This window comes from Aedes albopictus, chromosome 1 (genome assembly GCF_035046485.1).
Source record: "Aedes albopictus strain Foshan chromosome 1, AalbF5, whole genome shotgun sequence".
NCBI classification, from domain to species: Eukaryota; Metazoa; Arthropoda; class Insecta; order Diptera; family Culicidae; genus Aedes; species Aedes albopictus.
Window position 1 is genome coordinate 240,721,171 of NC_085136.1, and position 26,637 is coordinate 240,747,807.

The 26,637-nt window shown below is 38.9% G+C and overlaps 1 protein-coding gene across 3 annotated transcripts in view; it reads right to left on the minus strand.

Moving 5' to 3' along the window:
- Window positions 1-710: 710 nt before the first annotated feature.
- The window catches only part of LOC109419799 (sodium-coupled monocarboxylate transporter 1), a 34,517-nt gene continuing 8,590 nt past the window's right edge, over window positions 711-26,637 (minus strand). Inside the window, exons 1-3 of one of the 3 annotated variants that reach the window (XM_029860291.2) lie at window positions 22,682-23,397; window positions 2,322-2,689; window positions 711-2,244 (exon numbers count right to left, since the gene is read on the minus strand). In XM_029860291.2, coding sequence (XP_029716151.2) covers window positions 792-2,244; window positions 2,322-2,689; window positions 22,682-22,687 — 1,827 coding nt within the window. In that variant the 5' untranslated portion in view covers window positions 22,688-23,397 and the 3' untranslated portion in view covers window positions 711-791. Of the gene's footprint in view, window positions 2,245-2,321; window positions 2,690-2,749; window positions 2,889-22,681; window positions 23,398-26,637 lie in introns of those variants that run through there. The other 2 variants (XM_062846500.1, XM_029860288.2) reach the window with 2 other exon arrangements.

Here is a 26,637-nt window from a genome sequence, read left to right on the forward strand (position 1 = left end):
GTTCAGAGTCGTCTACACGTAGTCGAGATCGATCCTTACAGCGGTTAAGTGGCCGTGGAGAGAACATCGTGGTAGCGTTGCTGTCGTGACGTTGGTCTGCTGCGTTGGATCCGAGCCCACGGTTGGAAAGGGGTCCCCGGTTAGAGCCGGGGCACAACTTTCCCAAATGGAGGAGATCGTGACTCTGGAGCCGACCTACTGATACCTGCAGGCCAGGGCAGGTCGAGACCCTACTGTCAGTAACCTCCTGGACCAGCTGATAGGGCTTAAGGGTGGTGATACCCTTTCCTTCAGCAGGGCAGATCGGGTTGCCCGCCTCCCGAGGACAAAGGGAGTGGTGAAAACTACTCGGGAAACTGGCTAAGTGCCAGCACGCTACCTTGGTGGACTTCTTTAAGCGAGTCATTGAAGTTCGTTGCTGCAGCTAACACAGCTAACCTTGAGGATGCGATATGGACTAGCGCCTCTCTGAAGCAATGCCTTCTTGGTAGTTCCGGAGAGACGTAATGTTTGACAACCATGGGAATGTGTTTAGTGGGTCCTGGCTTTTGTTGTAGATAACGGCCTTACTCCCAGACTACCTGGAACTTCCTGTTCAGGTTTCTGTTGAGCAGATTTTTCCCCCATGGTTTAGAAGAAAAAAAGCTATAACGATCTAGAGATTCTACTGTAAGAATTTTCGGACATTGACAAATAAAAATCTCTTTTAGTAACATGAATGTGCTATAAAATTATATTGCTATTTACAAACTTACGTTGCTAACTAGTAAACTTGCTCTTCAATCACAGCATCAACTCTTCCCGGAGTCCTTAACCGTCAGATTACTCACGACCACTACCTTTGCTGATGGCGGCAGTTTATCGCCCTTGTTCACGTCGAATGATCCGAACCGTTTGCCCCCGAAAGGCGATCGTTCGTGCAGCCACCGCACTGCCGGATGCAACATCTTCGTATTGTACGCATCGACACTGCTCCACGTGGCTAAACTAAACACTAAACCCACGGCTACCGTCAGGATGGTTCCGAACACTCCGTAGTACATGTAAGACACGGAGTAGATCCGGTACAGGAACGAGTCGCCTTGGACGGCCATAGGCATTATCCTACTCATCTGGTCCACTACGATGTACGAGGTACTGTTGGTGAGGAACGGGGCATCACCTACGCAGCCTTCGATCGAGGTCGAGAGCAGCGAATCGTACACTTCGACGTACATCATACGCCCAGTAACGATCCACACGGTCACACCATGGGAAACCAGCATCCCGAGAGCTGCTCCTTTCCAGTTGGCAAATGGCACGAACATTGCGAGGATGAAGACACCCAGAAGCGGTCCCGAGGTTGCCGATAGGACAAGAACTGAAGATTCGATGACTCCGGAGAGAAGCCCGACGAGAAATCCTACGCCAAGAATGAGGATGGCATAGATGGTGCCAACAAGTTTGATCACTGTCAGTTGATAGCTGTCGGCCTTTTTCCGGAAACCTGGAAGCAGTGAGAGAAAATCTTCCCAGGTGACCGTTGCGAGGGAATTGATGTTCGAGATGTTTAGAGTGAGAGCCCCGTTGAAGAGCGTTCCAACGAAGAGCCCCCATACTCCTGGAACTTTGGAAAAGTAGTCCATTATAAAGTAGGGTAGAATTTGATCCATTTTTTCGATGTTGCCGGCTTTAAGAGGATCGCAAGTATAATATAAAGCAAAGATTCCCATTCCCACGAGCCAGGGAAGTGAAAATAGTACCGCTACCAGAGGAATATTGACGAGCATGGTCTGTCGGATTTTACGCAGGGTAGGCATGCTTAGGTATCGCTGTACGAAGTTCTGCTGACATCCCAGCAAACTAAGCGACATGAACAGTTCGCCAAGCCAAGCCGAAGTGGTCGTCACCCGGAGGTGCAGGTCGGCCGCAAAATTGAAGAAGTTCATGCGTCCTGCCTGGGCTCCGATTGCGACTACCTGGTCCACTCCGCCGCTCTTGACGCAACAATAGATAACGATTCCGACCAGCATGGCCGTCATGCTGAGACTCTGGATGACGTCGGCGGCCACGGCTGCCTTCATGCCTCCAAGCGCATTGAAGAATATACTGATGCAGGTGATGCAGAGGAGCGATGCCCAGTACGGCACTCCGATGATGGTGTTCAAGGCTACCGTTGGGGTGTAGATGGTGACCCCTAGACTGAGAAGTGTACGGAGGATGTACGTCCCGGAGGCAAGGCAACGCACCAGACGGCTGTTGAACCTGGGGAATGAAACGAAGAAGTGGAAAATTTTGTTACTTCAAGTGTCGTAGAATTCATAGACACTGATCCGTCTTACCTCAACTCCAGATACTGATACACCGAAGTGATTCCTAGGTCGAAGTATACCGGAATGAACACGAAGCATACGATCGGATAGGCGGTCATCATCCCGTACAGTGTTTCCCACATGGCCGTCCCCCGGTAGAAGAACTCGCTCGGGTAACCGAGTACTGAGATAACTCCGAGGGTACCCCGAGCAATCGACAGCATCATCGCTAGCATCGAGATGTGACCGGCGCCGAAGACGTAGTCCTCCTTGGTTTTGACCTTCCGACTGCATAATCGCTTGCGGATCGGTATTAGAGCTGACACCACTACGAACGCCACGAACGCCAGGTAGTTCCATAGGTTGCTCACGGTGGTCGGCTCCTCCAGCTGCCGCTGCTGCAAGAAAAGAGAAAGTTTTAGAGATCATTCAATACTTTGTTCAACTAATGATCACACCACACATTCGAGAAGCAAACAAGTTGACCAGATTTCGTAAAAACTATACCACGCCCGTCAAATCCCAACTCAGTGCAAACACTGTCTAAAAGGTTATTTAGAACATTCGTAATTCGTAAGAAGGTGGATGATAGCCCAAGTTCAACCGTTCTAAATTATGTTTTCGAACTCATTCGATTATCGATCGCCGGAAATACGGTGACCCTTCAAAGTGACACCGTTGCACAGGTTCAACTTAAAATTTTTCACGGTTTAAACTATACACTTTTCTTTATGGATTCCAGATAACCGATAGCCCCTCGCCACGCAGTTCCCACAGTTAGCGTAGTAATTTGTCGCGGTTCCAGTCAACAACGTGCTGTACGGCGGTAGCTAGCATTCACCGTGAAGTCTCAGTGCTAGGTGAGCGCAACGCGCTTTGTTTTGCCATGTGCGTTGTTTTGTCTGTTCAAGCCGTCGTCGGTCGATGAAACCACACACAAATGAGGCGCATGGTCAAGCCGGTTGTTTTGATTAAATGTGATAACTTCTGGTAATAATCCTGCGACACGTTTGCCCTTTATTTAGCTCATCTTGGGTGTGCAGTTGGTTCTCAAATTGATGCTAACAAATTAAATGGACAACGCTTAATGTCCATCCATTCATTTGATGAGGACTACAGTCTACGTACTTCAACGATTTTTTACTTGTCTCTTTTATTAAATAACAAACCGATGTAGATTGATACTTGTGTCTAGCAGTTATAGGATTGTTTTTGGAGGAAATCCCAATAGAGAACTCATAACTACCAGGCATGTAAGGTAAGCCCTGACCCCTAGGATTGTGGGCTGGTGTCAACATTAGCTAGTTTCGGCGCCAGCCTTGAAAATTATACAGATGCGAGTCAATATCATGTTGATCCCTATATGAGGTAGAAAACTTTCACAGATATCTTTTTGCGTTGATAAATTAGAATTAGGATTCCAGAAGAGTTTCAAGACATTTCATTCAATACATTTCAGAGAGTTTCAGGGGCCTTTATGAGAGTTTCAGGGAGGTTGCAAACGGGCTTTAATGTGTTTCAGTGGAATTCAGGGGACATCAATAGAGTTTAAGGGAAGTCTATGGGAAAGTCTCAAGGGATTAAATGGGGTTTCAAAGCGTTTCAAGCCCCTTTAGTAGACTAGAGAGGGGGGGTTGTATACAAATTTCATTCATAATATCGTGAGAGATCACTAGTTACGCCTGTAGATTCGATGACCTATATAGGAAAGGTGTTCTTGGAGATCCTAAACAATTATTGAACTTACTACTTTATCGAGCATAGTTGCATGAGGCTGTGGAAGCATTAATTTGGTTCATAGTGATTCGAATAATCACTAGTTATGTGGAGGGAACCTGGTGTGATGGTTAGATCTCGTGACTATCACGCCGAGGGCCTAGGATCTACTACCATTTCCGACAAACACACAACATGTGAGTTCTTTCTTTTTAAGGAAAGTAAAGTGTGGGTCCCTAGATGCACTAGCCCCGGGTTGAAAAACTTGTTATTAAAGAAATAAAAAAAACACTACTTATGCTTTTAGTTTCAATAATGATCTAGCATTTGGATACACAAAGACTTCCTCACCTTGCAACTTGAACTCGCCTCAACCCGTTACCACCCCCAAGATGTCTCAGAAATTGAATCTTCAAATAAATTTGTTATCAATTTCCCTAAGTAGTTTTGCTGTGGGATTACTTCATGAATATTTCTGGGCATTTTTTTTAATATCGTACAAATTGGGCCGAAGGGTCTCAGATTTTCATGAAACTTTTTCCACAGGCAAGTCTCATGGATATATGGACAAAAAAAATGAGAAAAATTCACGGTCGTCTATTTTCCCGGAAAACTTAAGTGGAAAATTTTTGTTTTCCCCTGACACTACTTACTTTGAAAAATCATAACTCAAGAACGAAGCATCGTAGAAACAAAGGTTTTTTTTACAAAATGAATGCAAATTTTCTCAGGAATCTCAGGAAAGTTTCTCACAAAATTTTCCACAGTGGAGAAAATTCGTGAAGAAAAGCCTGAAAAACACGGAAAATTTTCGAAAAAATATTTTTGAGTAGGTTATTAAGGGCCTTAATCGCTGAAATTTTTGGAATGCACTTTTTTTCGTTTTCGAGTTATGGCAAATTTTGTTGAAAAATGTCCAAATGTGCCATAAAAGCATTCTCTTTGAAAAATCATTACTCAAGAACGAAGCATCGTAGAAACAAAGTTTTTAATGAAAACGGAAGCAAATTTTCTCAGAAATTCAAAAAAATATGAAGTGGAAAAAGTTTTCCACAAAATTTTCCACCGTTGAGAAAGTTCATAAAGAAAAGCCGGAAAAACTATGCCCGAACTTGCGGAAAATTTTCGAAAAAAAATTTTTTGAGAAGGTAATTTAATATGCTTACCTTTTTTTAATGTACTTTTTTTTTCGTTACTGAGTTATGGGCAATTTTGCGAAAATGACCATGTCGACACCAACATTTCAAAAGGGCGTAACTGCATTTGGAAGTAATACCTTCTTTCAAAGCTGTAGGTACTGCCTCCCTTACACTCAAACCACCGTGGTTGTCGGAAAGAGGAGAGTTTTTCCCATCTGGTACTTGTTGTGAAAAACATGGTAATCATAACACATGATCCACAGCTTTAAAAGAAGGTGATGATTCCAAAAGCAGTTACGCCCTTTTGAAATGTTGGTGTCGATGTAAGCCTATATTATATGGTCATTTTTCACAAAATTTGCCATAACTCAGGTACGAAAATTAAGTGCATTCCAAAAATTTCAGCGAGCAAAGCTTATGAAATTACCTTCTCAAAAATATTTTTTTCGAAAATTTTCCGCGAGTTCGGGCATAGTTTTTCCGGCTTTTCTTTATGAATTTCCTCAACGGTGGAAAATTTTGTGGAAAACTTTTTCCACTTCATATTTTTTTTGAATTTCTGAGAAAACTTGCTTCCGTTTTCATTAAAAACTTTGTTTCTACGATGCTTCGTTCTTGAGGAATGATTTTTCAAAGAAAAGGCTTTTATGGCACATTTGGACATTTTTGAACAAAATTGGCCATAACTCGAAAACGAACATAAAGTGCATTCCAAAAAATTTTAGCGTTTAAAGCTTATAAAATAACCTTCTCAAAAATATTTTTTCGAAAATTTTCCATGAGTTCGGGCATAGTTTTTCCGGCATTTCTTTATGAATTTTCTCAACCTTGGAAAATTTTGTGGGAAACTTTTTCCAGTTCATATTTTTTTTTATTTCTGAGAAAATTTGCTTTCATTTTCTAAAAAAAAAACTTTGTTTCTACGATGCTTCGTTCTTGAGTTATGATTTTTCACAGTAAGTAGTGTCAAGGGAAAACCAAAAATTTCCTCCTGACTTTTCCGGGAAAATAGGCGACCCTGAATTTTTCTCATTTTTTTTGTTCATATATCCATGAGCCCTGCCTGTGGAAAAAGTTTCATGAAAATCTGAGACCCTTCGGCCCAAACCCGTACGATAATAAAAAAAATCCCCTTCTTCTTCAAGAAATTCTGTTGGAATTTTCCCATGAAGAATCTAAACATTTCTTCAAAAGGAGCAATTTCTTTCAAAGAGATTCGGAAATACTTTTAACAGTTTCTCTTGGGATATTTTAGAAAATTATATTTTTTTCCAGAGTCCAGACATCTTTGTTGAAATTTCTTGTGGAAGATTGGTTTCTGGATAATACTGCGCATATTTAGGGATTCACTCAGGTATTTATTAAGAAACTTCTCGAGGAAACTCTCAAGAGATTCATGTGAAAGTTACTCCAGGTGTTCCACCAAAGATTGCGTAGGGTTAATTTTTCTTCAATGATGGTTCAGGAAATTCTCCGAAGAACTTTTCCTAGGCATTTTTCAAGAAATCCGTCTATGATTATCATTAGAGGGTTCTCCAGTTCTGCCAAGTATTATTTCAAAATTTAGAAATTTCTTCAGTGGTTCTGTAAAAAATCCTTCCAAGTTTTTTTATTCAGCAGGTTTTCCTTCAAAAAAGTCTTTCTTCATGGATTTTGGTATACTACTCCATTCATAAAATGTATAAGAAATTCTTCTAAGAATTCCTTCTGAGGTATTTCAAGGAGTTCTTCCGAAGAAACCTACCAGGCAACCCTCAGTAATTTATTGAAGGATTTTTTTAAACTTTTGCTGGGATTTCTGTAGACATTTTTAAAAGATTCCTTCATAAATTCCTCTACGGATTTTTCCAAGAATTCCTCCAAAAAGTTCTCAAGTGAGTTTTCGTTGGAATTACTTCCAGAGTTCCTTCAGAATTTTTTTACAATTTTTTTCTAACTAGGGTAATTTTCCAATTGATGCACAGCTAAAAATTCGCCAATTGTTGCACACTTCTTAAGAATAACAAGGAGTGTGCATCAATAGGCGAGTTTTTAGCCGTGAAACAATTGGAAAATTACCCTAGATATCTCAAGAAGTTGTTCAGGTTGTCTATCAGGAATTCATCCAGGAAATCCTCCAGAGATTAACCCATTATTTGTTTCAGGATTTTTTCCAGAAAATTTTCAATAATTTCTTCGAGAACCTTTTCTAAAGTATCACCAGACAATTCTGCAGGGATTTCTTTATAAATTCCGGCAGAGATTGTTTCAAGAATTCTTCCAGTATGTTTTGCAAAACTTTTGGAAGAAATTCCGAAAAAAAACCTCTGGTGGAATATCTGGAGCAATGTCTGCAGGAATCAATAGGCAATTTCTAAATATAATCATTGTAGGAATTTCTGTAGGAATCCCCGAAGGAATTTCTCAAGGAATTCTCTATGGAACATTTGAAAAAAAAAATACGAAGGAGTCACTGTAGGATTATTTGACAAATTTTTAGAGGAATTTCTGAAAAACTCAATGGAAGAACTTTGAATTGCAGGAATTCCTGAAAAAATCTCTAAACTTGTGAACAAGTTCTTGGAGATAATATTGAAGGAACCTTTGAGGGGTTGTCAGAAGCAATTCGACCAGGTATTTCTGAAAGAGTTTCTGAAGAATGCTTGAATGAATCTTTACCTGCATATCTGAAGATTTTTTAGGGATATGCTTAAAGAAATCCCAGGAGAAAATCCCGCAGAATTTCGTGAAGATACTCCACCGGAAACCCTTGATGAAATTGCTAGAAACGAATATTGATTTTTTAACGGAAAGAAATAAATCCATCCTCGATTAAAATTGTTTAGGGAGGAGCTGTGAACATATTTTTGAAGGAATTCCTGTGGGAATACCTGGAGAAAAGCCTAGGATAGCTTCTATAAATATCCCTATCAAAACCGGTTCAAATATGTTCAAAGGAAATCCTGTAGAAATTCTTAGGAATATCTGAATGAATTCCTTATAGAATCCGTAAAGAAATTCATAGAGTTATCCCCGGGCATCATGCCCGCTAGCACACATGCCGCATCCTTGGAAACCGTGCGGTATGCGCTGACCAAGCAGCGGCGCCATACCGTAGTATGGAGACCATTACTGCAACACACTGTCATGAGCAGCTTACGCTTACTCGAGACTATTGTCGAGCTATTTGTCACTATCTTTAACAATGCCATTATCGCCCTTGCAGGCATATTCTACATGGCTTTCGAATTTCAGCTTATCGTCGATCATGACCCCCAATTGCTTCAGTGGCAATCCATGGAAGAATCCTGGAGTTATCCCTGAAAGAATCACAAGCAAAAATCCTTAGAGAATTCTGAAGGAATCCCGGAAAGACTTATTGGAGAAATCCCAGAAGAAAGTTAGGAACAAACCTTGAGAGGAATCTGCGAATGCCATGGATTCTTGGGAAAAATATTAAAAGAATTTCAGAACTATTGCATAGAACACAATCGCGGGCTAAACCGTGAAGAAATCTGGGGTGAAATCCCAAAAGGAAGAAATACTAAATAATGTCGGAAGGAACCCCGGGAGAATCCCTTAAGGAGTCCTGGAATAAATCAATGAATGAACCACAGAAAAATCCCTTTAAGCATGCAGGGGGGAACATTTGAAGGAATCTTTGAAAAAGTCTCAAGAGGATCACTAAAGGAAACCCTAGAATAATCAATGAATAAATCTTGGGATAAAACAATGAATGGCAATGATTGAAGTAATTTCAGTAACAATTCCGGAAAGAATCCACAAATCCGTAAAGAAATTCCGGGAGATAAGCATGGAAAAATTGTGAAAGAATTGCTGAAGGAAATCTGGCAGAAATCGCTAATGCAATAAATATTGAAGAAATTTCTGGAAGAATTATATAAAGAGTCCCTTTGAACATACTGGAAGAGTCCCTGTAAGAATCTCGAGAGAGATCTCTGGAAGAATTCCGGGAGAATTCCCTGAAAGGATTTTAGAAGCAATCATAAAAAAATCTGGGGCAAAATACCGCGGAAAGTTCCTTAAGGAAACCCGGAAAGAGTTAATGAAGGGACCATGAGAAAAATATTTGTGAAGTGACCCCTTACAAAATTTGGCTAGATTGTCCATTGGAATGCCTAAATTTCATCCGGCAGATGAAATGCCGAAACGAATTAAGGAAGAAGTCTCTAAGGAATTTCTAAAGGAATCCTTGATGAATCCTCTAATGAATTTCTGGAGGAATTTCTAAAGTAAAGCTGAGATAAATCAATGATAAGCTCCCGCCGGGAGGCATCAATCAAGAAATTCTGGCAAGAATTTCTGAAGAAATCCCGAATGGGGATTCTGTAGGAATCGTGGGAAAAAAACCATGAATAAGAAAAACCGGCAGAAAGCCCGGGACGGTTCATGAGAGAAAACCCAGCAAAATGCTGGAATGATCATTGAAAGAATCTTGAAAGTAGTATGGAAGGATTCACGAAATAAATCGCTAGAAAATCTCGAGAGGAGTCAATGAAGGAATCGCCCACAGATAAAGATATGAGAGATATGAGGATTACACGACATGTAAACTTTATTTTAGTCATGTAAACTTCCAGTTATGATGGTTTACTTACATGATATATCATGTAAGTTTGTGTTATATGCCATGTAAAAACTCTGAGTCATGCTGAAAGAAGTCTGCAAGCAAGCGTTAGGCTGGAACCTAGCAGTATACATCACGGCAGAGACATGCCCAGAGGCTTATGCCGGCGTAAACTCAGACCATGTTCTAGTGTAAATTACTGTTAAGTTCAAAGTGACGTCATGAAGAAACTTATTCATATTTTACATCACGCTTCTATTACTCTATTTTTATCAATCATTTAAACGCTTCGTCACAAATTGCTCCTCAAGATTGTAAGCGTAAGCTAGTGCTTACTGCTTTCTAAGCAGAACGATTAGCTTACACGCCACTAAACTGCTCTCTAACCTACGGCAGCGACGCCAACCCATTTCGAGCGAAAACTTCAATGAATGGAGACACAATCTGCCTACTTGGCATAATTTTTACGCTGGCCGGCGCGGCCGGCTGTTGGCTGACGCAACAAAACTGACAAATGTCATTCAAATTGGGTCCAACCCGACCGAGAGAGTGGTGATCTCTACTACACTAACTTGCCAGCCTGCATACCTAGTTGAATCAACACGCTGCTACTGCATCAAGTAACCGACCACCGGGGTCATTAAATGCATCTCGTGCCGCCATTGATAGATCCCCGTCTGGTTTCTGACTTCCAGGATTGACGGGAAAATTAGGTGCTCGGCCGCACTCGCGCGCGGAAGCGTGACCCGACGGGATGTCGCCTATTTTTGGAATCGCGGATAGTTTAGTCGGATTACAGTCGGGTCTTCTATAAGACGCTGCCACCCACTTTACGCCCACCGCAATTTCCACGTTGTCTTTCAACCAATTTAGTTCATTTTCGGTATGTGACCACTGGACCAGCCTATAATATAGCCTTACTGCAAGCAAAAAATCAACTGGATCGGATGCAAGACAGCTGAGAAATTGTAGAGGGCGCAAAGTGGGTGGCAGCGTCTTACAGGAGACCCGACTGTATACTAGGGTGCCAATGGATTGTATGGGAAAAATTTGACCACCGAATTTCAAAAACGGGTAGTGCTCAAAAGCTTCGTCTCCTCAAAAAAAGTCCCCATGCAAAATTTCAGCTCAATCGGACTTCGCTAAGGGGTGGCCCAAAGCGGTCAAAGTTTGGCTGTTTTGAAACACGAAAAATATCCCAAGGTAGGGGTACATGAAAATTTCGAAATCGAACATTTTTTTTTGATGCCAAATGCCTTAAAAGTGCATGAAACGTCGAGATCTGGTGTTATCTCAAAAATTTTTTTTTGGAAAAAAATTGACTTTTTGGACTTAGACCATTTTTGAGTTGGGGGAGTGAAATGAATTTGAAATGGAGGATTTGAATTTAGTTGCTGAAATATTCAAAGCAATAGTACTGGAACATGTCTTATATCATCGTTGGCAACTGCTAGCATATTATATATCATATATCGTTTGGGTGGTTCACTTATTTTGCATTAGGGTGGTCCTTTTTGTAGAAAAATTTAAAAAATAAGATAATAGTATTAAAAAATCACTTACATACCTGTAAGTCATTTTCAATGTTGGCTATATATAATATTTCATTAGGATGGCTCATTTATTTATTAGGGTGGTTCATTGAGATGGAAATTAAGAACAAGAAAATATTTCCAGAAAACTTACCAGTCATATTTTTGTATAGTTTAAAACCATGATCCTTTATTGGCATGTAACACTTTGTTAAGATATTCCTAGACCAACATGTGGAAAGGGCGTAACAACCATTGCGATTTTCTGCTTCTCCTGTCCCTCCCGGGCATATCCCCAAATAATCATAAAATCTTTTATTTTCTTTTTTAAATTTTGAATCTTTTTTTTTTGGGTGCTTCACTTATTTTGCAAAAGGGTGGTCCTTTTTGTAGAAAATTAAATAAAAAAAACGATAATAGTATTTGTATTGTATTTTCCGTTAGGGTTGATTTTTTTGGAAATTAAGATCAAAAAATACTTCGAGAAAATTCAACTAGGTAATCTTTTTCGAATAGCTTCAAGCCATGATTTCCTACAAATCTTTCGGTGACTTATCTATAATGAGATATTCTTTAATTATTATCTCTCCTCTCGTTCTATTTCATTAATCACAGCATCAATATAGTGATTAAATCCGATTTACAGAATTAAATATTGTGGTACGGACTACCAAAGGGATTTATTTACTAGAGATGTTCATCTCATTGTAAGATTTTGAAAAGTTTTGTGAGACTAAATTCAAAAACTCGAGTAAACATTTATTCAGCTGTTTCTATGAGGAAGAAGAGTTTAGTTTGAAGAGTAGAACCACAGACAAACAGACGTAACACTTCGAAAATGTTCGCCCAATGCTTAAAGGACTAAGTTTGGCCGACCATCAACTAGGTGGCGGTAGTGAGCAAACGTCAAACTCGAACAAAACCGATGCGAGCGCCACGGGGGGCAGTTGGCCAACTATCATATTTTGAAAAAGACCGATAAATCGGTGTACGATGGGAATTATCAGAGTGTTACGTCTGTTTGTCTGTGGTAGAACTGTTTGTTGAACCCCTAAGATGGGGAAGTTTTTCATTAATGCGTTTTTGCAGATATAATTTACTTTTGCAATGGTCATGGCCAAGCGTGTCCGTACTGAGCGGATGAAATTAATGCTCTATTGATTTACACCATCAAAATTATCGTATTCATGCAATCTTCCTATCTTAACTGATAGAAGGATGTTGAAATAATTTAAATGTCTTTTCGAACTGTCAAAAAACCTCAACGCAGTTCCGCACGGAGCGTTAAAATTCACCCGAGTGAAATTCTCTCCGTGTACTCAGTGTGGTACTGCGGTGCGGTTTTTTGACAGTTCGAAAAGACATTTAAATTATATCAACATCCTTTTATCAGTTAAGATAGGAAGATTTCATAAATACGATGATTTCGGTGGTGTAAATCAATAGAGCATAATTTTCATACGCTCAGTGCGAAGAAGCCTGGTCGTAGTAAAATGGACGTAACGGAAGAGTGGGAACGTTTTTGTGATATTTACTAAATTCATGCTGATAGGTTTTTGGCACATTACATTAAATTACATCTGATTTTTTGAACTTTTATTTTCCTTTTCTTTTTTGCTATTCCTCTGCGTAATATCAGTTTCCAACAAGGATTCCGGACAAGAGAGAGCACATAAGACGGCGAAACAAAAATAAAATTTTGGTCTGTCTCAAAAGCAAACTTATGTGTCTCTGACAGTTTTTAAGTCGCTGAATCCGAATCCGGGCCCAGATTTGCTCCAGCACGTCACAATTTTGAGCTATACTCCGATTTATAGGGCAAAATATGCGATTTTGGGCTTTTGGCTCAGTGTGGTACTGCGGTGCGGTTTTTTGACAGTTCGAAAAGACATTTAAATTATTTCAACATCCTTCTATCAGTTAAGATACACTGAGAGGAAAATACATTTTAGTTTCACTGGAAAAAACTCAAGTAACCGTTCAAAAATGATGTTTTCAGTGAGTTCAAATGAATTAAGTAAAATTCGCTTGAAAACTTAGTGAAACTCCAAAGAAAAGCTATTGAAAATTTGGTACTGTATTGTATTGTAAAATGTATATGATTTTCTAGTGGGTTTTACTGAAGTCGAATGTATGAGAAATGAAGCGAATTATTGTCAGCCATCTCTAACGAACCAAGCATGAGTGTGATGATGGCAATATGTTCTGTGATTTTTATGTTTCCATCCTTACTAAGGAACTGTTTGGGGGTCTCCGATAAAACGGAGACAAACCAATTTTTTTAATAATCTTGAAATAGACAAAACAAAAACAAAAATGGCCAAAAGTTGTTCCAAATATACTGAAAGTTTACTTAAATTTTATTAAATTTTGTAGTGAAAAATTTCACTTAAATGCTATTGGATTTTTCCAGTGAAATATTTTCACTAACCAATCATGTAAGTTTCAAATGTTTAGTTAGATGGAAAAAAATATACTTATGATTTCCAGTGGAATTGAAGTGAATTTTTCGCTCAGTGTAGGAAGATTGCATGAATACGATAATTTTGGTGGTGTAAATCAAAAGAGCATAAATTTCATCCGCTCAGTACGGACATGCTTGGCCTTGACCATTGCAAAAGTAAATTATATCTGCTAATACCGCATTAATGAAAAACTTCCCCATCTTAGGGGTTCAAAAAAACAGTTCTACTCTTTAAACTTAACTCTTCTTCCTCATAGAAACAGCTGAATAAATATTTACCCGAATATATGAATTTAGTCTCACAAAACTTTTCAAAATCTTTCAATGAGATGAACCTCTCTAGTAAATAAATCCCTTTGGTAGTCCGTACCACAATATTTAATTCTGTAGATAGAAATCGGTTTTAATCACTATATTGATGCCGTGATTAATGAAATAGAACGAGAGGAGAGATAATAATTGGAGAATATCTCATCATTGATAAGTCACCGAAAGATTTGTAGGAAATCATGGCTTGAAGCTATACGAAAAAAACAACCCTAACGGAAAATACAATACAAATACTATTATGGTTTTTTTTTTATTTATTCCTCTACAAAAAGGACCACCCTTATGCAAAATAAGTGAAGCACCCAAAAAAAAAAAAAGATTCAAAATTTTAAAAAGAAAATAAAAGATTTCATGAATAATTGGGGATATGCCCGGGAGGGACAGGAGAAGCAGAAATTAGCAATGGTTGTTACGCCCTTTCCACATGTTGGTCTAGGAATATCTTAACAAAGTGTTACATGCCAATAAAGGATCATGGTTTTAAACTATTCAAAAATATGACTGGTAAGTTTTCTGGAAATATTTTTTTGTTCTTAATTTCCATCTTAAAGAACCACCCTAAATAAAAATAAATGAGCCACCCTAATGAAATATTATATATATTCAACATTGAAAATGACTTACAGTTATATGAGATTTTTTAATACTATTATCTTTTTTTTTCAATTTTCTACAAAAAGGACCACCCTAATGCAAAATAAGTGAACCACCCTAACGATATATGATATATAATATGCTAGCAGTTGCCAACGATGATATAAGACATGTTCCAGTACTATTGCTTTGAATATTTCAGCAACTAAATTCAAATCCTCCATTTCAAATTCAGTCCAAAAGTCCAAAAAGTCAATTTTTTTCCAAAAAAAAATTTTTGAGATAACACCAGATCTCGACGTTTCATGCACTTTTAAGGCATTTGGCATCAAAAAAAAATGTTCGATTTCGAAATTTTCATGTACCCCTACCTTGGGATATTTTTCGTGTTTCAAAACAGCCAAACTTTGACCGCTTTGGGCCACCCCTTAGCGAAGTCCGATTGAGCTGAAATTTTGCATGGGGACTTTTTTTGAGGAGACAAAGCTTTTGAGCACTACCCGTTTTTGAAATTCGAAAATTCGATTTTCAATGGCACCCTACTGTATACTGTAAAAGGGTGTAGCATTGGTTTGATTTTGTAATGAACTTATTTTTATTTCATAAATCTGATCTAACACGACTACTAATCACAACATCATTTGTATAATCATACCTGTGTGTTCTTCTTTGATTTTTTGGCGTAAATATTTCTTCTTGGAAGCTTAGTGTTTTAAGCCTCATATGCTAAATATACATTGACAAAGCAATTAAATAGAAAAAGAAGCAACAATCATGTATAAAGTGACGTTAAATGTTAATGTAGTATAAATGTTATGGCTTTTGAAGTCTTAAGCTACGCCTAATTGTCTCAGCCTTCCTCTTCAAAAAATTAAATGTACTTAAAGGGGCGAAAATAATTTTCTTCAGCTCCAAGGGGCGATACCTCCAATGAGTTTGGGAACCACTGTTCTAGACGAACTCCTGCTAGAACTCCTACAGGAATTAGCGTAGGTGCTCCTAGAGGCATTACTGGTGAAACGCTTTCAAGATCTTTTAGAGGATTTCCCGATCCAAGAGAAATTTCCGGTGGAAATCCTAGAAGAGTCCCCTATGGAGCCCCCAGAGAAACTTGCGGTGAACTTCTAGAAAAAATTCTGGAACCACAGAACTCATAGATGTTTTTTCGGTGAAACACCTCAAGATATCACTGCTGTGAATCCTAGAGGAATTTCCAGTAAATCCTGCAGGAGTTCATGAAGGTGGAGCCCCTACAAATGTTCACAAAGAAACTCCTAGAGGACATTCCGACAAAACTCCCACAAGAATCTCCGGTTAAACTTCCAACTACAAAAGAAATTTCCATTGGAACTCCTTGAAAGATTGTCGTTGAAACTCTAAAGAAATGTCTGCACAAGTTACTAGAAGAGTTTCCAGTGGTACTTTTAGAGGCACTTCTAGACCCAAGCAACACACATGTTATATAACAGTTACGGCAGCGCAAGTTTTGATTGTATAGAAGTTTATTTTATGTAATTCTAACACAATGTTGAAATAACGTCGAATTAACTTCTATACAGCCAAAACTTGCGCTGTCGTAACTTTTATATAACATGTTTGTTGCTTGGGGAAGAGCTCCCATTGACACTACCAAAGGGAATCCAAGCGGAACTCCTACGGCGATGCCCAGTGTAACTCATACATGAATTCATAGTGAACCTCTCGTAAGAATACGCGATGGGTCACTTAGAGGGGTTCTTGGTATTTCCTGCGGAAATTCCTAATCGAACTCCTATAGAGGAATTTCCGATGGAACTCCTAGAACACTTTCCGTTGAATTACTTGCGGAAATTCTCGAGCAGTGTTTGGTGAAACTTATAGAGGAATTCCCGATAGAGCTTCTACAGTAATTACACAGCGTAACAAAAATTAACGTTTGGTCTGTCTCAAGAGCAAACTTATGTGTCTCTGACAGATTTTGGGCCGCTGAATCCGAATCCGGGCTCAGATTTGCTCCAGCACGTCACAATTTTGAGTTATACCTCAATCTATAGGGCAAAATATGCGATTTTGGGCCTTTTTAACTGCAAACCATAAATGGAAATAGTTTTTTTTTTAATTGATCAATTAACATCTAAATTAACGACCCAAGCAAAATATGTCGTTTTACCAAATCGAATATAATAGTTTTAAGCGACTTACGTAGGTACGATATTCCTCATACAAGTCACCCTCCAAAAGTTGCATACAAGTTTACATACTGACATATAAAATGCTTAAATCCATCAAATTTGATTTGCTAAAACAAAATATTTTGCATGAGTCATTGATTTAGATGTTAATTGACCAATTTATCCTTTGATTTCTTAAAAAATATATTTCCATGCTTAGTGGCTTGCAGTCAAAAAAAGCCCAAAATCGCATATTTTGTCCTATAAATTGAGGTATAGCTCAAAATTGTGACGTGCTGGAGCAAATCTGAGCCCGGATTCGAATTCAGTGGCCCAAAATCCGTCAGAGACACATAAGTTTGCTCTTGAGACAAAAAAAAAATGTTGCGCTGTGTTATCGGTGAAACTTCTAAAGAAATTCTTTGTGGAACTCTTAAATGCAGTTGAACTGCTACAGGAATAATCAGTGGAGCTGCTGGAGAAATTTGGTTTCGAACTCCTAATGGAATTCCGGCTGAAACTGCTACAGGAATATCCGGTCAAACTACTAGAAGAGTTTCTGGTGGAACGTCGAGAAGAATTTCCAGTGAAATTCCTAGGATTTTCGGGCAAATCCTAGAGAAATAATCGGTGGAGAACCTAGAGTTCATAATCAGTGGAACTCATAGATATATTCTCGTTGTAACTCGTAGTCCTAGAGCAGTGGTGCTCAGGCTGGAGGATACCACGGGCCAAATTTGCAATTTGAGATCGACCTGCGGGCTGCATAAAACATCGATGCACTTAACAACAACTAGAACAATTCTAAAGCATATTTATTAAAAATCTGAACTGTTCAACTTAGATTCATAAGTTTGGTTGAGATAAACGTTTGAGCTTCAAATTGAAATTCAAACAAACAATTGAGAAGTTGCCCCTAGAATTGCCTTGAAGCCACCTCAAGGACTTGTCAAGCAGCTTTTATAAGAATTTCTTTTGAATCGCTCCAAAAAGGTTTTCTGGATTTTCTCCTGAAATTTCTTGTGAAGCTGCTCTAGAAGGTTTTCGAGAAATTTATTGAAGTGTCATTTAGTTTTTGTAGAATTCTCTTGGAACACCTCTAAGAACTCCTCTTAGATTTGCCTTTGGAACTGCCCTGAAGTTACTTCAGGAATTCCTCATTAATCGTTTCGAAGAATGTCTCCTAGAATAGCTTCCAGATTTTTCCGAAGATTTTCCAGGAGTTTCTTGAAGATTTTAGTAAATTGATTTTCTTCAGGCGTTCTAGGCATCTTTTGTGTCTTGATGCAGTTGGTCCTGGAATCTTGTTTGTAGTTACTCCTGACAATTTTTTTTTTGTTGCTCGAGGAATTTATTCTAAAATTGTTTAAGAAATTTCTGTTAGAATGACACCAGTACATTTTTCTAGGAGATGCTCCTATAATTTCCATTCGCCACAACTTTCTCATTGAGTTTCTTCAGGTTTATTTTCTCCAGGATGATTTGAGTTTCTCCATATGTTTCGCTTAGAGTTGCTTAAAAATTTTCTCCAATAATGTTTCCTAGAGTTTCTCCAAAAATATATCCAAAAGTTTCTCCAAAAGGGCACAGGAGACGCTTTATGATCTCGCCTGAGATTTTGTTCTTTAAGTTCGTTCAGGAGTTTCGCTTGGACAATTCAAATTGGATTCGTAAGTTTTGTTTCGAAAAATGTGTGAGTCTTATAATAGAAATTTAAACAAACAGTGAAAATTAAACAATATTGGCAGCCTAGTTGAGATTTGTTGAGAATTTTGTCAAAAACTTCGTGTTTTGTGTTTTTATGTTCTTCGGAAAGGCGAAATGTGAAATATTTGCTCAGCGTTGCATTGACTACGCTTAAAAACTGAAACTTATTTTTAAATGATTCAAGATTACATTTTTAACAAACTTTCATTTGATTCGTACCACTTATAAATCACTATAAGCTGGCTTCGTGACTTAGCTGAAATGCCGAAATATTTCGGAGTTGCGATTTCGAATCTTACCAGAACGGATTGTTCTTTATGCCTAGTTATCATTTATTTTGTGTTCAACACTGTGAAAATTGATCAGTATTTTTTTTTTTTTGATTTCTTAATAAATTTAACGAGTTATTTCAAATAATCGTTCAAAAATTGCGATTCGTCTTAAAGTACTCCGCGGGCAGCATCTTAAGGCTTGGAGGGCCGCATGCGGCCCGCGGGCCGCAGGATGAGCACCACTGTCCTAGAGGAATCCATTATGGTGTCCCTGATAGAACTCCTAGAGGAAATCGTGCAGTTACTCCTTGGGATACCCCCGATTGAACTCCAAGAAGCATTCTCTGTACAAGTCTTAGATGTTTTTGTATGTTTTGAATATCCTGAAGGAATTTCCAGATGCATCTCCTACAACAATACCGGGGAATTAGCGGAGGTGCTCCTACAGGTATTCACAGACGAACTTCCTGAGGACTCCCTGATGTAATTCCCAAAAAAACAGTTCTAAAAGAATTTCCGTTGTTTGTTGAAAGTTTTAGAAGAATTTCCAGTGAAACTTCCACAGGAACTGTCAGTGGAAATAATTTATGGAACTCCAAAAGAAAGATAATATGGAACTCCTGGAAAAATTTTCTTTGGAACTCCTAGGAGAATTCCTATACTTTCGCGGACAGCCGACTACTCATCAAACCCACAACTTGTTCTCTCAGTAAAATTTACATTTTTTAACTGATTCTCAGCCAAACAGGTACCGCATCTCAGTAATGAGCAGTCTAAATTGCTGAGATCTCGGTATTGTTGCCAAGCACCTGGTTGTGCGGATCTCGGCAAAAGTTTGAGACAATTCTGAGATCTTAGCACTCCAGATTAATCGTGTTATGTTATTCCCACAGAAACTTCCGGTGACACTACTAAAGGATTTACCCGAGGAACTCCTAGAAGGATTCCCATTCGAAATCCTGCTGGAGTTGTAACGGTTTCACTTGAAACGGTAGTGAAGAACATCCCTAAAATGTATGATTGAGTGTGCGCCTGTTGAGTAGGCAAAACGATGAGAAGTGCTCGAAACAATAGGATAGTTGAATGTGGGTAATATAGTGGAATGTAGTTGTTGATAAGAAGTAATCAGGAATCTGGAAGGTAATTTCGATTAAAAGTGTTTTTTATATACCCATTTTTCTGCACGATTCTTTTGACCAGCTTCAAGTACACAATCTCAGCAAATGAATAAATTCTTTCTTTTTTTTAACAGAAAATTTAAGTGAATTATACATTGGGATGAAAACCGAATTTTGGGGAGAAATTCTTGGGAATTGTTGGGAAACGAAGGAGGCGGATTCTGCAAAGGACTGGATGTTGAGATAGCTGGGCAAACGTGAATTCTAGCAGACGGCATAGGACGTCTGGCGCATTAAGCTAAAGTTTCGGGGGCCCTTGCAGGATCCTTCCTAAAGAGTTTCGATCAGAACTACTGAAATAACAAAATGAGAACACCGATAACTACTTCTCACTCCGCTGCTCCGGACTAGAACTCGAGACCTGTCGATTGCCAGCCCCATGCCTTCCTATCTGCGCTATCCTAGAGATGGTGAGATTTAGCGCCCAAATCAAAACATAATCTTCCCATGACTCAATAATGATCACTCCTGAACTTGTGTTCAGCAGTGGTGAATTAGCACAGCACGAGGTAATCAACTGAACAACGCCTTATACTTCAACAGCTGTTCAGACCAAAACACGTGTTTTCCATTCTGATTTCGCTGTCAGTATTTTTATCGCTCGGTGAGAAAACTTGTATCGTATGCGGCCAAAAAGTGTTGGTCCTTATTGAAGATATTGTTTCCAGACGAACTGATTGCGATATGAATGTTTTTATTTTTATTATTAAATATCGATTTTTAAAAATGTATGACAATATGTGGTGCGGTATGGTCTTGGACATGATGCATTCACATCATCTGTTCAGGTAATCTACTCATGCTCAGTCGAAGATCCGTTAAGCATTTTTTTTATTTATGCTGTTGTCATGGAATCTTGATATTATGTTCAATAAAAAGTACATAAGGATGTTTAAGGATACTTGAAATGTGTCGATTTCTGAATGCTGTTTGATTATCTAGGTTACTGTGGGAACAATATTCAGTAAACATGACAGCACTGAAATGTCAAATGCGTCGATCCAAGCGTCTCGTATAATCGAACTGCTGCGGAAGATAAAACATATAATAATCAAGGTACAAGATATCTTGTTACAGACTAATAAATAAATGCCTCATTTTTACGTTGATTACGTCTCTGGGCATTCAATGTTAAACTACAAAATTCTATTCTGTTTTATTTTATGTGATTCGTTTAAAATTTTGGTTCTTTAATAACTTGGTTGTCTAAACAGATTTAGCCAAGGATTTAGTCATGATTTATCCCTTAATCAAAACAAAGTTCTGAGTCAAACTATGACAGGCTGAAGGCGTTTATTTGTCAAGTGAAAAGTACATTGTTCAGGAGCATATGCTTATCGATACATCAGCTTATTAAGATGCAGATAAATGTTTTGTTAAACTCTTTTGTTAAGGAATCAATGCTTGTCGAATAAATTTCTTGTTAAACGTTTGAAAAGTGTTTTAATTTATCATTGTTGATACCGATGAGGAAAGTCGAACATTGACTACTTTCTCAATTGAAAAATCATTTAAACTGTAATGTGTAGAGCATAATTTTAGTTCAGCTATCATTACCATTATTAAGCAACAATTCAGCAAGCTTGCTTGTTTGTGACTTGCAATTGTTAGTTGGGACACCAAGCTGTGAAGCAGGCTTTGACTCAGTTGGGAAGTTACACCGAGTAGAAGCAGAACACGCAGTGATACGATACAAAATTCCTGCAGTCGTTCAGGCCAAAGTCTACGGTTCATAGTTTATGGACAGCGTCATAATTAAATAATGTTCGTGTTCCAACAAAATGGATTTTGTAGAAATTGTAAATGCAATAAAACTTCCTAGCTAGACCAAAATACCTCCACTAGCCTAGTAACATCTCCCCTTGTCTGCAGTTGTGAATTGAAAAACAATATTTGACTGCCCTTTGCATTTCGAGAATACTCAGATAGTTGAAAAAGCTATGCGATATCATGCGTCCACTCACAAGGCTTATTGGATATTCCCGCGCATCAACTTCGCCTCTATTCACGGTATCACAGTATAAGAATCAGGCGTAATTTGGGCAACAGGAAAATAGAATTAGCTCATCATTTCAATTATCCCCCCGCTCCCTCCGGCTAAATTCGGCGAAAACATGGAAATTCCTCACCGGAAGGCTCAGTTCGGTATTGTTCATTGTCACCGATAATGGAACGATTTAAATGGCACCCCATCTGAGCTTCGCAGGGTTTCCACAGAAGCCAATAGCCGAGCCGTCCAGTCAGAGGTGATAAGCACTACACATTCTTCCAACGGCCACCACCCGCTCAACATATATCCATCACAAGCGGCTGACTGTTGTCACTGAGAAACTCGTCGTACGATTATTGTGCATTCCATCATACCGAGACACACTTCTTGCGAAGTAGAACACTTCCTTCTGAATCGCCCGAGTGATGCGCGATTTTCAACACCAACTTGGACAAATTACGGGACAAAAGCTGCTGGTTGTAAGCAGTCGATCACGATTTGAGACACATCACTGATAAGAGGTTCTACACGTGTTCAAAGTCTTGTAGCACTACGGTGACTGTGACTTGAGCTGCTTCTATAAGGTCTCGAGTTGCCCGAAGTCCAAACAAAACAAATGGGGTCGGTCAACCTTCACTCCGGTGTTGACCAACCTACGCCGCAACGGTTGGGTACAGAAAACACACAGAACGCACACAAAAACCATGTCAACTGTCAACATCAACAAAACGAAATTCGGTAGCCAAATTACCAGCATTTTACAGTTGTCGGTGTTTAGTCTGCTCCTTCTTCTCTACCGATCTTCCTCCGCTTCACCAGCTTTTCAAACAATTTCTTCCAAAATTTCGTACTCTTCGTCGACGCCGATCTTCGCTAAGCACCGCGACGCTTCAATGCACATGGGATCGAACGCGCGAAAGCAAACTTCGAAAACTCTCCGTCCGCGGAGAGGTGCGAATTTCTCGTAGCTACAGATGGGCGTGAGCTACCTACTCGGCAGCCCCTTCAGCAGCGGACAGCCTGCCGATGATAACTGAGCTGGGCAGCCTCGGTGTGGCAGGGCCAGCTCCTACTCCTAGCATCGGCCTGAGCTCTAAGCTGGGATCGCGATGACGATGATGATGATGTTGATGATAACACACGCGGAAGATCGCACGGCGTCGCGAATAGATTTCTCAAACAACCGGAAATCCAGTCCAAAATCACAGAATATTGCACGTTTTTGTTTTTAGAGATCCCGATATCACGGAGATGCACACGGGAGATCAGAACTTCGTACGCCCCTCGGTTGGGATGACAGCAATTTCGAAGGGTTGCTTTCGCTGACCGCTGCCGGACCCCGTTCGTTTTCCGTTCTAACCGTATACGAGCGCGACCCGCGAAGAACGGCGAGCAACTATTCACGCGCGCGACAAATTTCTGCGAGGAACTGAAACAATTAAAAGCGCGTCCCACTGCTATATAGGCAGGTGGAGGCGCGCCCGTCAACCTCGGCGCAGTCTGCTCGGCAGCTGTTCTTCTGGAGGATAAGAGTCGCGATATGGGGGAGTTAATGCTGACCAGAACGAAAGCTTATCAATCTGCACTGCAGGGATGGGAAGTGCGGATGTGTCACTTGCCATTGACTGACAAGGCGGAGATGCTACTAATTCGAACCAAATGGGGATATGCAGGATAAAATCTTCTCCTGAGCTTAGTGTTCTAAGATCATTTCCACCTCAGACAAACAGACGTAACACTCTTCAAAACGGCTTGGCACATGCATTTAATGATACATTCAAATTCCATTTGATTTCCGCGATCCTTCCACCAGAGGCGCCAGTAAACACATTGCTGAATGATGCAAACGAAAATTACAGGCGATTTGTGTAGTAGTGTGCGTGTTAGACAAATGTCAAATCGAAATCCATCATGGTCGACAGTGTCTCGCGCGGTTCAACCAATAGGTGGCAGTGTACTCATGAAAAAGACACCGGGCAAATGTTTTTGATGAATTCCCTCTAAAAGTTACGTCTGTTTGTCTGTGCTTCCACAGTTAAGAACTGAGTGCATGATCTGCCAATGACAATTTCACATGAGTGGCAGGTACGACGATACTATATGGCCAAGAAAGTCAAGGAAATTTCCATTTCGGATAGTTCCAAAGATAAAATATAAGAAGCTAACTATGATACATCATAACAAGCATAAGAAATTTATCCAAAAATTTCTGAAAGAATTCTAGAATCCTTTTCATGATTTCAGCAAGAATTCCTCCAAAGAATTTCTCAGGAAATCCGTAAGAAATTTCTCCATAAATTCTTCCTTCCTTCCTTCTTTAAAAAATCAATTCCCGGAGAAATTTCCTAACAAATTGCAGAGAAGTTCCTCTATCCAATCCTTCAGACGATCCTTCCAGTTTTTTTCAGTGATTCATCATATATTTTTTTCAGGAAATTCTTCAGAGGTTTCTCCGAGTATACGTCCCAAAATTTTTCCAGCATTTATTTCAGAAATTCAGATTTTTTTACATGAATGCTTTCTGAATTTTTTATTGAAGCTCCTCGAGAGGTTTCTTTCTGGAATCTTTATGGAGATTTTTTCAGACATTACTTGACTAATTCCTCTAAAAAGTTTTTAGGATATTGTTCTAGAAGTTCCTCCAGGGAGTTTCTCAGAAGTTTCTCAAATATTCCTCTAGGAATATTCTCTCGGGACTTATTGAAATATTTCTTCGAGGATTTTTTTCAGATGATTTTTGTTGGAATGCTTCAGAAATCTCTTCAGAGATTATTTCAGGGATTCTTTCAGAAATAACTTCCGGATTATTTTCTTGGGAAAGACAGCTTTCCTTGCATTCCTTTAGAGATTCCTTCGAAAAATGCAATTTCATTACACATAAATTTTAGTGATTCCTTCAAGGATTACTTCATATTTGTTTCAAATTTCTGCTAGGTTTTCCCCGAAAATTTCTCTAGCGATTATTTAACAAAATGTTTTAGGGATTTTTGTCCACTTATACAATTTGCAAGAAAGAAGTATATCCGGCAGATCATCCAGGGTTTGTTTAATGACATACTGCAAGAATCCCATCCGAAATGTGTTCAGGGGGTTATTCAAGAACTCCTCTGATACCCTTATCTGTAGTTTCTGCTTGGATTCCAGCAAAAATTATTTCAAGTATTCCTACACGATTCATTCTGAGATTTACTTCAGAAATCCCTAGAGTATGTCCTTTAGAAATTTCTTCGGGGATTTCTCCAAAAACTCCTCCAGGATTTTTTCCTTCAATTCCACCAAAAGCTTCACATAAAATGTGTCTATGAATTCTTCCAGAAATTGCTTCAGAGATTTTTTCAGGATTCTCGTCAGGAAAAATTACAAAAAAAATCTTGGAATCTCCAGGAATTCCGCAGGAGCAGTACCAAAAACCTTCTAGAAATTTCTTCAGTTCCCTCGTCAGTTCCCTGTCAAAAATTTCCAAGGGATTCTTGAAGAAGCCTTTTTAAGCATTTTCGAAAGAAACATAAAAGCTCTAGCTCTGAAATTTCTGAAAATGTTGTAGGTGAATTTCTGCTGAAATCCCTTGCTGATATTGGATGATGTTATGGAAAAATCATTTAACTATCGGGTCTCTGGAAATATTTCTGGGGGACTTCCTGAAGAATTTTCAAAAAGAATACGTGAAGAAACTTCTGAAAGAATTCTTGAAGCAATTTTTGAAGAAACAGAAGGTCAAGTTTTGGTAGAAATATTGCTTAAAAAAATCTGGAGAAATATCTAAAAGAATCTCAAGGAAATTTTCGAAGAATTCCTTGAAGAAGTTGCTGAAGAACTTGAGTAATTAAGTAATACCTGGTAATATTGCTTTAAGAAACCTTGTTTAAATTCCTTTGGGAATTTATTAAGAAGAAGAAGACGAATTTCTAGAGGAATCCTTTATCAAAATTTATAGATTGACTGAAAGAATACTCGAAAGGAAGTCGTGAAAGTTTTTAGGAAATCCTCGAAGAATTCCTGGAAAAACACTTCTGTAAAGTATAATAAAGAAAACCCCATTAGAAATTTCCAAAGGAATTTATTTAGTAGTTCCCAGCAAAGATTTCTGGAGCAATTCCTAAATGCATCTTCAAAAGAAATCCTGGAAGAATTTCCGAGAAAATAAATGGAGGAATACCCAGACAAATTCCTGAAAGAATCTTTGAAATCTATGTAAAAAATCTGAACTCTTGATTTTCTCAAAAATATCCCTGTAAGAATGTCTAGAATATGTGGATGGTTTTCTGGAAGACTCTGCGGAGCAATTTCTGAAATAATCAATGGAGGAATTTCTTAAGTAAGGAAGGTTTTCTAGAAAAATCTTGATATAATTTCTGGAGGTTTCTAGAGCATAGAGCGATTTTTTTAAAGAAACTCATGGAAAAGATTCTGAAAAGATCCGTGGAAATGGGAACGAGCTCAACAAATAAAACAAGCGTCGCTTTATTCCGGATCCTAGTACGGAGCTGAAACGAAACGTCAAATCAAATGGGACTTGCTGTGTTGAATTTCTTGACCATTCCGGTCATAGAAAAATAATGCACTGAACGAAAATTACTTGAGCGATTCCGTTTGAAGTGCATATCTCGCAATAAGGTCTAACTAAACGATCGAACCACCTGTAAAGTGCTGTCACGAAAAAAGTATAGGCGTGTTCGGGTCAATTTGACCGGCGGCGGCGTGGAAAAA